The sequence below is a fragment of the Cinclus cinclus genome, chromosome 2 (assembly GCF_963662255.1).
Source record: "Cinclus cinclus chromosome 2, bCinCin1.1, whole genome shotgun sequence".
Taxonomy (NCBI): domain Eukaryota; kingdom Metazoa; phylum Chordata; class Aves; order Passeriformes; family Cinclidae; genus Cinclus; species Cinclus cinclus.
This window is the reverse complement of record NC_085047.1, coordinates 5016278-5027965: the sequence shown is the minus strand read 5'-3', so window position 1 is coordinate 5027965 and position 11688 is coordinate 5016278. Positions and strand designations below refer to the sequence as shown.

Below are 11688 nucleotides of genomic sequence, written 5' to 3'. Positions count from 1 at the left end.
GAAAGGGAAAATTTATTCCTTTCCCATTTGTGCTTATCCCACACAAGTGCTTCTCACGTGTCCTTTCAGTATTTTCTTCTCTGCATTATACAACACAAATCCTTTCAGCTCTGGACAAATATTTAATTACATACAACACTTTTTTGGTCCAGGAAGCCATGCATTTGATGCTGAAGCTAGAGAGCTGTCCTAATGCGTAGAAGAAGATTAAACCCCTCTAAGATCCATTTTGTCTTGGCAGAGCTTTAGCTTCTTCTTAGTGAAAACCATCCAAAAAAGCACAAAGAAAACAAGGTGCAGTAAAAACAAGTGAACCACAGAAAGACACAGGGCTCAGTGCTCCATATCCTAACGTGAAGGCAAATGTAGAAAAATGGCCACAGGGATGAGTGCCCATCACCTCGAGTCTCCTCGTCACCATTTGATGCTCTAATTTTCTGCACCGAAAGCTGCCTTTTCATAGCTGAGCATTATGCAGGGCTGGGCAGGAGGGGCTCCTGGCTGGGGGAAACTTCCTTTTTTTCCCAGTGAATGGTGGAGCAGAGAGACCAGGAGTTGTGCTCAGCGCCTTTCCCTCGGGAGGTTTGGAGTCCATGGCTGCGTGCGGGGTCGTGGCTGGGGCCGTGGGGGCAGCGGCTGCTCCTGGGGCTGGGGGGGCAGCGGCCTCTGCTGCACCCGGAGCTGCTTTGGGGTGGGCTTGGATACGGTCTGGGGCACCTCCTGCATCCCCTTCTCATGCTCCATGGGCAGCATGTGCATGGCTCGCTCCTCCTCTGCAACAACATCAGGACCCCACGGTCAGACGTGCACCAAGAAGTCAAAAAACAACAACAAAAAAAAAAAAAGCCAGGGAAATGTCTTTGGGGCAAGCAAGGAAAAGCCAAATATTGGTTTTTAATCTGCCACTCTCAGGTGTTCCCCCTGTCCCAGTTTACAGCAACAATCACCTCTGCCTGCAGCTCCCAGACTAACATGAAAGCTTCGGGCTGCCTGGCTGAGATCAAGGTACCTGGAGCATTTGGGGCAGCTCTGTCCTGCCTGTTGTCCTTCCTTCTTCAAGGAAGCCCCAGTAGGCATCACGGACACCCCCAGCCTGTGCTGCCCCATCCCCTTTTGGAGGCTACTGAAGGGAAAGTGAGATCCAATCCCGGGAAGCAACATCAAAGCACTCTGCCCTGCCATTGCCCATGCTGGGATTCCCAGAAGCCAGAGATCCCTTTTGCCAGCATTAATTTTCACCCATAGAGAAGCAGTAAATTCATACCATCTGACTTCTGATCACTGACTCATCATTTCTGAAATACCACTCATTAATTTAGGGATTGAGGGATTTACCTCTTGAGACACTGCGTTGGCCTTAAACGCACAGCAAACTGTGTCAGAGAGGCTAGTCACCATAAAATAGTCACTAAAATATTAGTTCTCAATTTCTCGGGCTCATTTTTTTAAATTCCTGCTGAACCCAGGCCTGAGAACTGAGGATATGGTGCCACTGCACAGCTGAGGCAGTGATCTGTGCCACTCAAAACAGGACAGCCATAATGTAAAATAATACTCGTGTGGCTTTGCTCAAAGCACGTATCAGAAAGTGACACTGGCAATGCCAGCTGATCTACACAGATTCACCATATGCTAAAACCAGGCTATTGCTCAGGGCAGAGAGAATCCATCCCACCAGAGGGCTGCTGTCAGTGGGCAGCTCCAATATTTTAGGTGGCTGGATAGCAAAACAAAGCCCCTTAAACGCTTACCATAAACTCCACGCCTTTTTGTTTTCTTCCTTCTGATACAGCAAATAAGACAAATCACTAAGATGACAAAGATGAGTGCACCTCCTGCTATGCTTAAGATTAAATAAAAGTCCAATTTGCCTAGTGAAGGGGATAAAAAAGGATGTTAGATGGAAAGAAATAACTTGCATAACATCTACTCAGAATTCTGTATTTACTTCCATTAGCTGCAAAGGCAGACCAGTGGACACTTCACCCTTTGCCTTTTTCCTGTACACAACAGGACATTGCTGTTCCTCTTTTGATTGCTCCCTGATGGACTCAAGTTCTGCAGAAAACTGAAACCACAGCATTTATGTATGCCAGCTCACTGTATTTAAATTACCACTAGTTTTAGTCACCAGCGTTACGCCAAGGCGTATTTTGTTTTTTCTGTGCCCGTTTCTCCCAGATGAATGCAAGAAGAGCTCAGACAGATTCACATATAATCACACCTGAAATGTACCTTGCCTGTAAAGATCAGAATTCAAGGAAATTTGCCTCAGATGCAGAACCAAGGGTTTACAGAAGGTAGCAGGGTTAGAAGGAGGTTTGACTGCAAGATGAGGCATTTTTAGTCTGCTATGGAGCTGGTAGGGTCCCGCCACTACACAGGAAAGTTTGAGACGTATTTAGTTTGGGTAGGAAGAGTAGGGCATGGTTTTAGGGGGTTTTTGGTGTCTGAGGAATGCTATGTTTGTAATCTTACAGATCGTTAGTATTTCTCTGTTAATGATGTGAGGAAAAAAAACAAACTTTCCAACCCAATTCACCCTGTGAGAAAAGAGCATTTGTCAGGGGTGAGAAAAAGTGAAATCAAAATTGTCTAGACAATGGCCAATGTCTGCCTATAGCAGCAGTGCAGGCAGACCTGTGCTTGCCTGGATTGTGTCCTGGCATGGGCAGCATTTCCTCATCCACACAAGGTGTTTGGCATAGGGTGCCCTGCCTTAAACAAACCTAATCCAGCAGCACACTTTCATACCAGGCTCCAAAGTCCATGCCACATCCTGTTTGCCCCTTCCCAATGCTAACATCAGTGGGGCTGTGCATTCCATCAGGTCAGGCAGCAGCAAAAAAAATACATTGCTTGGATGTTTTTGAAATCAGGAAGATTATTCAGGAAACAACAGCTGCACAGGAGAGGAGAGGCAATGCTGTCCCCTCAGCTCTTCACCCTTCAGTCAGCCTCAGCAGACCTGGGATCACTTCAGTAAAGCCTTTATGCCCTAAGGCTTGCTCACTCCCTTCTCACACTATGGACTGTCCTTCAGACGTGGACTTTCCCTAAATTCCCTATCCCAGAAATTGGTAAAAATTAGAAATATTGAGCCAGCTCTTGTGAGCCCCCCCACAACTCTCCACCAGCTCCAGCAGGAATCTAGAGCAAGATAATCCTTCAAGCAGGGCACTCACGGTTGGGTGGGATGAACCCAATCCCAGCAAATTCAAGGGACTTTTCCCCAGCACTGCACTGGAATTCTGAACTTAGAACTGAATACCACGCCCAGTGTCATACCAGTGTGATCTGTCCTTTGTGCCTCAACTTTCAAAACCTTTACGTGGGAGGATCACTTCTTTTGCCTGCTGAATAATTTTCAGCATGACTCTACCCATTTAAAAATGCAATCCTTTTGCTGCATCTGTGCTTTAGAAAGATGAGGCTTCAACTGAATAGGAAAACCATGGTACATTTGAACCATGCTTATCTGACCCATGTAACCCTGAAGCAAAATTCTCCATAACTTTCCTCTTGATTTCTAGGCCAAGCTGAAGAGTCCAAGCAGCTTATTTTTCCCCTTGTGGGAGAACTCATCCACACCCATAGGTAGCAGGCAGCCACCACATTCATAGACATGATTATGGAGAGGATAAAAACACAAAGGATTTCCCCATGGGAGAAGGGGAGGAGCAAAACCCCTTTCACATCCTACTGCCATCCTGCCATTAGAGTAGAGATGCCTTAAGGGTAGCTGTGGGGCTGGTAGCAGCAGGATGGGGAGGAGGGAGATGTGACAAAGCTGGAGAATTCCAGGCAGAAAGCATGACTAGCATGCTGGCTACCGCAGCAGCAGCAGATCCCAATAACTGTGCTGGAATTAGACTCACAGTACTGGGTACTTGGGACCTCTGCACTCCTGGACCAGTCCTACAGATGTGTGCAACTGCATCTGCCTATGTAGTCCACCCCAGCACATTCTGATGAAAGACTTCTTACCTGGGCACTTAATTACTTTTTCAGCCATTTTTTCACTGACTTGGTTCTTAGCAACACATCTGAACATCCCAGAATTCCACCCGTGCCATTGCAGCATTGTTGCATTCTTTTGGATTTTTTTGCCATTGGGTTGAGTCAGCTCTATTATAAATGCTTCATCTTTAGCCTTCTGTTTCACTTCACATTTGACAGATACATTTTTATTCCCACATTCAGAGATGAGGATTGGCTGAGGGACAAGTTCTGAAAAAGAAGGGAAGGGACAGGAACGTCTGAGTCTGAGAGAGTTTCTCTTCTTGAAAGCCTCCATTATTAAGAATGGAGAATTAACCCCAAATCACCATCTAATGAGATCACAGAAGAATGAAGAGCAAATTAGATCTCTGCTACAGAAGTAACAGGGCAATAATAAATATAATGCAGTGCAGTAGCCAACACAGTAAAGCAGAGCTGGACACCAGGCAGGTGAGGGGAGGAAGATGAATCTTCAGGTAGATGGAAGGGACTCAGAACCACAGCCCCCTTCACCTCTGGACCCTGTGTTTTGGTGCAAGAGAAGTTGGTCCTGTTCCACCTGTGCCCATCAGGAGAGGTTTTTCCCTAAAGCAGGAAGAACTATGAAAAGCTGCTTGTGATGCACTGTGTGCTACCAACAGCACTCAGCAGGCACGACAGCACAGCATGGAAGGCCATCAACCCAGAAAGGAGGACACAAAACAGACACTTCAGCTCTCAATGAGGTTGTGGCAGACGAAACTGAATTCTGTCTCTTCTTATGCCCTGCAAACAACCTGTTTCCTTATGGTTCCAGTTTCTTTAACACTGGTGGCACTTGAAAGAGACAGAAAAGCCTGCAGGCTTTTCCTCAAGTAAGGGCAGCTGCCAGGGACAGCAAATGGAAAATAATTGTTTCTACCTTTAAGATCAGATAAATAAAAACATGCCAGTGCCACCTCTAGTTACAGGCTGTGCAAGATAGAGAGATCATAAATTCTAAAATAAGTAAGGACTGCTCATAGCACATGCAGTCAAGGTTCTCACCACGACATCTGCAGCCACCCTTTCCTTGTTAAGCCCACTCCTCCTCTGTAAACTGGAACTTATTATTCAGGGAAACATCCCAGTGGGAAACATTAGAGTCCAGGTGCTGGTGATGGAACGGTGTGGGACAAAATAGGGATTTATTTTTTTTGTTTTTTAAACAATGCTTTGTCCAGCCCCAGTAGCAAAGGGCCAGCCTGGCTGACAAATTATTCGAGCACCCAACAGCTACCACAGGACTTCCAAAACCATGTGTCAGAGGCAATGCAACCTCACTGCTGCACAGCAGAGGAAATAATACAACACACAGCTGGGCTGGAGCATTAACCTTGACTTGAAATGAGGACACCCCAATGACAGTAGAGTGGCTTAAAACATGAGCCAGAAGCATCAGGCCCCAATGACTTCCTGACTCTGTTTACAGTAATAGCTCCCAAAGCAGTGAGAAACCCTCACTTCTCACCAGCCCATTAGACATGGGGCCTCCCATTGCACAGAAACCCTGCTAAACCCATTCCAGCTGTCCTTGCTGCCTCAATAAGGCATCATTTCTGTAATCCCAGCTGGTGCCACAAACTCAAGATGTTGGCAAAGGTGTCCAGGATGACTGAAGAAGGACAGAACCAAGCTATTCCCTTACTGGGGAAAAACCGCATGCTGTCCTACAGCTCTGAGGTCTGGAGCGGTCACAGCAGCTATTAAGGAGCAGAATTAGCCATCCCCATCATCCCTACTCACCCCAAAACCTTTGGGCTGCTACTGCTCCAATCTCTTAGGACAAGATACAGCACAGGGATGGAGGCTGCCCTCATGCTTTGAGCCCATGCAGCTGAAATCCCCAGGGGTGTGCTTAACTGTGCTTCAAACAGCACAGTCATAATTTTTGTTGTGTTATGCTATGCAAGGATAGGGTGCAGAAGTCTTCTTCCACTGCAAATTAAACTCCTATTGTGGTTTACCTCTGGGGAGGTGACTGCTGGCTATGTTAGAGCAAAAATGGAAGGGGATTCCATTTCCTAAATGCAGGCATTTAGTGCCATCTGGACTCCTGAGCTCTCCTCAAGGGGCTGGCAACACAAGTTGCTCAGCTTACTGGACCAGTAGCCAGAGAACAAAACTCAGTAAAGTGGCACCAGAAGTACCTGAAACCCACAGAGCATCAGCCACGGCTGTACCTCACATAGGCTGCTGTAGTCCTACCAGAGGTTCCTGGGAGCAGGATGCTGCTAGGAGCCCTCTCAGGGTCCATCCCCAGATCAGAGTCCTCGCACCATTTGTGGTGCTGCAGTAGGGATGATCGCCCTCACCCTGCTGTCAGTGTGAACGTGCTCACAGCTGCTTTCTTGGGCACAGCTAGAAACCTGCTGGCCGACAAACAGGGGAGCCAGAAAGAAACCAGGGATTTGAGGCCATCAGTCAGAGCAAGAGAAGGAAGAAGAGAGGCAGACTGCTGTCAGCAGCAGGAAGAAAAATGTATGTCCTATAGAAGTCCTCTCACTCCTAATCAGAAAGGAGGGCACGGAGTAGGAAAGGCTGTGGGAGAGAACAGAGAATACCAAGTCTTGTTCAGCTGTGCTGGGAACGGTATGGAAAAAGCAGAAACTCACCCTGAACAAAGAACATTATATTTTCTTCTGCCTTCAGTTTTCCATCGTGATAAACCATCACGGTGTAGTTTCCACTGTCCTCTTTCTCCAGGTGCCGGATTTGCAGAGTCCCGTTTCGGAGAATCCCACACCTGCACTTCTCCTTGTTCACAAAATGCTTAGAGTTGCTACCTTTGAGCTGAACCAGCCTTTGTCTGTCTTTGGTCCATGTTACCTGGTAGATGTTCCCAGGGGTCAGTGGAGCAGTGATGCTGAGAAGAGCTGTCTCATTCACTGCCTTGTAAATCCAGCTGGTGCTGGAGCCTGTTGAGGTAAGCACAGCCAGCCCATCAGTTGTACCCAGCAGCTACAGCAGTCAACCAAGAGGTTGTCATTGTCTTTTGCTATGCCCCCCACTCCTTCCTGAGCTGCCTAAGCCTCTCTGCTTTAATGATGCCACCATCATCCCCTGGTCCAAAGCACTTCCTGTCTGTTTATTAGATAAACGCCAGCATTCAATTTAATTCTGAGAAGTAAGAAAGTGAAGAGTTCAGCTTTCAAAAGCTGAATTTATACCCTGGCTGACTTACTTGGAGTGACTCTGGATGCCAAGATTCATGGCCTCCCATTCACTTTAACATGAACTTAGCCCTTCCTGAAAAGAAGGTCACTTCTGTGTTGTGCACATGGCACAGGGTGGTACCCAGAGTGCCCATCACTGCAAACATTACTGCAGACAGCAAAAATAGTCATGTCCCTGGACAGCAGAACCATTTCAGCAACCCCAGGTGTAGCAATGATGATGATGATAATAGTAGCCCATGTCAAGCTGTGAGTGTAAAGCACTGAACTGGATGCACACCTACAGCGGTGACCCTCCCTACCTCCCATCCCAGTAACTCTGCCCAACTGGAAGGTCTTCACTTGAATTTTCTAGCACACGATCCTGATGGGGCAAGTTAGGCAGGAAAAAACAGCTACCGATGTCCTGTGAACTGAGGGGGTGCAGGAGTCATTACAAGAAAAGCAATTGCCAAAAAAAAAAAAAAAAAACCAAGCAGAAAAACAAACAAACAAAAAATCTTTTCCTTGGATTCCAGGTCCCTTCTCCAGAACAGTTAAGAGTAGGAACTTCCCAAAGCTGGTGTCAGGACTGGGAAGCACCTGAGCATGGGGCTGCCAAATGAGATATTCATAAAAGTCAAGGTTGCTAAACATCCATCATGTTTCCAGCAGTGGGGTTGACACACTCCCGGAGCAGTGCCCGGGTGCTCCCCACCAGGCTGCTTCAGTCACTGTCTTTGCAAACCCCATTCCTGGTAAGCCAGGACTTGGGAAACTTTCCTGGGAGGTCATTTGAAGGGAGGCACTGTCCCCAGCCCCGTGGCAGGCCGACAAACCTGCAGAAGGAGATGGAAATCTGCGTGCAAGTGTCAGGTGGGATAAGCTCACTGACACCTGAACACACACTCAGAGCCACAGCTGATTTGGTTTGTCATTTTCTCATGCTCATTCCTCCTCAATTTACAGGGTGAAGCCAATCAGCAGCAGATTTCCCTTCCTATCACTACACAGAGCTGATTCTGCACTAACTTCATATATTTTAAGTGTTTTCTTTTCCCCCACAGAGAGAAAAACTGTGTTTATGCATATTTTTATTGCAGTCCTTCATTCCTTGTATCTAGGATAATGATAAATGGCACCCCAGAGAGGAAACTGAAACCCAGTGGCTATTTCATTAAACTAACAATATTAGAGATAATCAGAGAACTAAAATAGCTTGCCTCTGCAACAGGAACATTAAGGCTGTAGTGCTTCTGGCAATTCACCACCTCTAAAGAAAGGCTGTTCTTTCAGCACTGCCTTTCTTGCAAGGTATTTGACATTTTTAATGAAATGTCCTGAAATAAAGCTATCAACTAAACACCCTTGGAAGCAGCTATGCCCCACACAGATGGCACTACACATTATACCCCATTATTTGAATTCTGATACTTGTTTCTGCTCAGTCATGAGCAAGTATTTACTAGTGATAGGATTTCTTTGCATAACAGACACTACTTATATTTTCTCTCTGAAAGTAAAGGAAAAAAGTAATCTGATGTTTCAAGGATAGTTCAATGGCATCTCTGTGGACCACCTTAGACACCTCTAGATATTGAACTACCTCCATAGTCTTTCTAGTGGAAAGTTGAGTATCCCACACATAGGATACTAAAGACCTGTTTAGTTAATGAACCAACACTTCTGATAAAAATGCCAACTAAAATGTGCTCCAAAGGGCAGAAAGGTTTTAATTGAGAGCCTACAGTTCACTCACAGACACAAGAAAAAGAGTTGAAAGAAAAAGCTCCTATTGTAGTTTTAGAGAAGCAAAGAAGTTTCTGAAACAATTTTCCATTCAAGGAAAATTATTTCTTATTTCTGCTGGGGAAGTTGTTTTATAGATCGTGTATATAAAAAAAAAAGAAATTCTTATTTATCTATTAATTTTGTTCTGAAGGAAAAGCAAAGAATTAAACAGCCATACATACAATCTTAGTGGAATTAAACAGAGGAAAAAAAAAATTAATGCAGGCTTATATTGTCTCCCTCTCTTAAAACCTTCCCTAATCTATGAGTTAACACCTTAATTAAGTTTTTATATTAATATTTTAAAAAATAATGACAACAACAATACACAAAAAATAAAAGATACATGCAGTTACTTGCTGTTTTCACATCTTAGACTTCAGCTCCACTGAAGACACCGAAATATATCACTCTGTTAATATTTATGGAAGAATATAAATTGCACTTTCAAAAGATTTGCACATCTTTGATAAGAAAAGGAAATTACATGCGATAATGCACACTGAACTGGATCCCTAATGTAGTACAAGCTACCTCGAGGGCAGAAAGCAAACTGCATGCTGACATTTCTCATTATACATGTATCAAATTAAGGCTCATTAACTTAAAACCAAAACTCTTTACAGCTTATTATTATAACTGGAATAGGAAACTCAGGTCCTGCCCTCCCCTGGCTGAAAATTAAATCTAATAATAATAGCAATAACCCAGATGTCGTCACTCATTGGAAAAGTGGAACAGGTTTCTTATCAGTAGCAGTCCACCAAGTTGTAAATGCTTTCAAATGCAATTTTAACATCAGCCCAAAAGAGCAAAAAACAGTAAGAAAAACTCACATTTTACACTGGGAATTAAAAGCAGCAAACACTTGACTAGGAAAATCCTCCTAAAGTTCATTTTCAGGGTCAAAAAAAAAAAAAAAATCCAGTGTTGCCTTGTCTAATGACAGCTCCTGGCAGGTGGAAAGGATTTTCTGCTGTGAGCAAGCAGTGATGGGAACATGTCAGCACAGCCTTTGTGCCCTCCTCCTCTCCTCCAGCACTTCTCATTTCTAGCAGAGGCGGAAATAAGTCTCAACAGGGTGTTTTGTCTGCATGGAGGCAAAGTGTAGACACAAAAAAAAATGGGCACTGAAATGCAGGAATGGCCTGGAGGTTTGTCCACCCAGCTGGAGGGCCAGATGGAGCCCTTGTCCTCCTCAATGTTCACCTCAAGAGCTCAGCTCCGGCGTTCACGTGCCATCATCCTGGTGAGAGAGATGCAGTTTTCGGGTGGGGGAGTGATGGGAATCCAAAATCCCCCCCACATCCTCAGCAGCAGCAAGGGGAGAGCAAGCCCAGGGACCCCAGTGAGGAGCAGGTGGCTGTTGGACAATGCTTAGAAAGGAGCCACACTTCCCTTGGAAGCCATCAGGATCAGCTTTGCATCAACATCTGGTGTATGAGGGGCTGGCCAGAGCCACAAACGCTTCCTGCAGGCAGGGCCAGCCACTTCAGCAAGCTGAGAGAGGAATGAGCATGGAAAGGGGTCAGAAAAAAGCTTTGATGTTGTCACAAGCCAGCCCTGAAGCCAGCCGGTGTGGGAAAGAGAGTGAGGAAAGAAGCTGTGAGGAGGCATGGGAGCTAGGTCCAAAAAACATGTGAGAAGCTAATAAAGCCCTTATTCCTGATTCCAATACGAAACAGATGGAGTGGTGAGGATTTTGAATCTTATCTTCATCAGCATAATTCCTCTGCTACAGCAGCCACTGAAATCTTCCAGCTTTTTGTCACAGGCGTAGGCCAAGAAAGAAGACAGAATTAAAATCTGTGGCACTAGAAATGTACAATAGTAGATAAATCTTTCCTGTTCGTTCATGTTATTCCTCTGCCTTGAAGTTAAAGGAAGGTCTTGTAAGGCATCTCCCTTCTCCAGCTTAATCATTTTTTACTGGTACTAATGAGGTGAAAAGCACTCCTTGCTGGAAAGGCCCAGTTTTTCATCCTTCTATCTGCTGTCGTTTCCTTACAAAGAACATATAAATGATGTACACACAAAAGGAGAGAGGAAGCAACATTTCTGTGCCTGACCTCCACCTTCTGTGCAAGAAACAAGCTCAGGGCAGGGGCTGCCACACTCAGGTATCTCCTCAGCCAAGCAAGCTGTGTCAAACTCCTGGACACATCTGCTTCCAGCCCGAGCACCTAAAGAAACCTGGGCAAAGGCAGCAACCTTGATTGGTACAAATGAACTGCAAACTGAAAGATGTGTGGATGTGTGAGAGAGAAGACAGGTAAAGCTCCACAGCGGTAGAACCAGGTGTGAAAGAATTCCCTGTATTCATAACGAAGGTCGCTACTTCCAGTTAAGCAGTTTGGCATGCCCACGTGCCACACGCAGTCTTCCAAACTCACAGTTTGGAATGAGTCAGACTAAAAGCCCCTATGGTCCAGCAAGCCATCTCACCAAACATCCTGCTTTCTGTTGGAGCAACAGGTAGGCAGGAGCAAGAAACCAAATGTCATACTGCAATCCCGACTGGAACTTGATCCCCATTTTAGAAGAAGGAAGGGATTTTTTGGATGCTACTTGGAAAGAAGCACCCTAAGCTAGGCCTGGTTTAGTTAGACCTGTCCTTAGCATCAAGGTTAGGATGCTTGAGCCCTCTTTAGCCCATTACATTGCTACACATCCCCATCTTCTGACACACAGGAGAGCAGAAGACTGAACAGAGGCTCGACAA

At 45.5% G+C, this 11688-nt stretch overlaps 1 protein-coding gene across 1 annotated transcript; it reads right to left on the bottom strand.

Annotated features, from left to right (window-relative positions):
* Positions 1-429: 429 nt before the first annotated feature.
* Positions 430-10167, bottom strand: CD2 (CD2 molecule). Its single transcript, XM_062511376.1, has 5 exons — positions 9803-10167; positions 6636-6938; positions 3988-4230; positions 1752-1871; positions 430-773 (listed from the first exon to the last, which is right to left on the bottom strand). Exons 1-5 carry the CDS (start codon positions 9861-9863, stop codon positions 562-564), a joined length of 939 nt encoding a protein of 312 aa, XP_062367360.1. The 5' UTR covers positions 9864-10167; the 3' UTR covers positions 430-561.
* Between the last annotated feature and the right edge of the window lie 1521 nt (positions 10168-11688).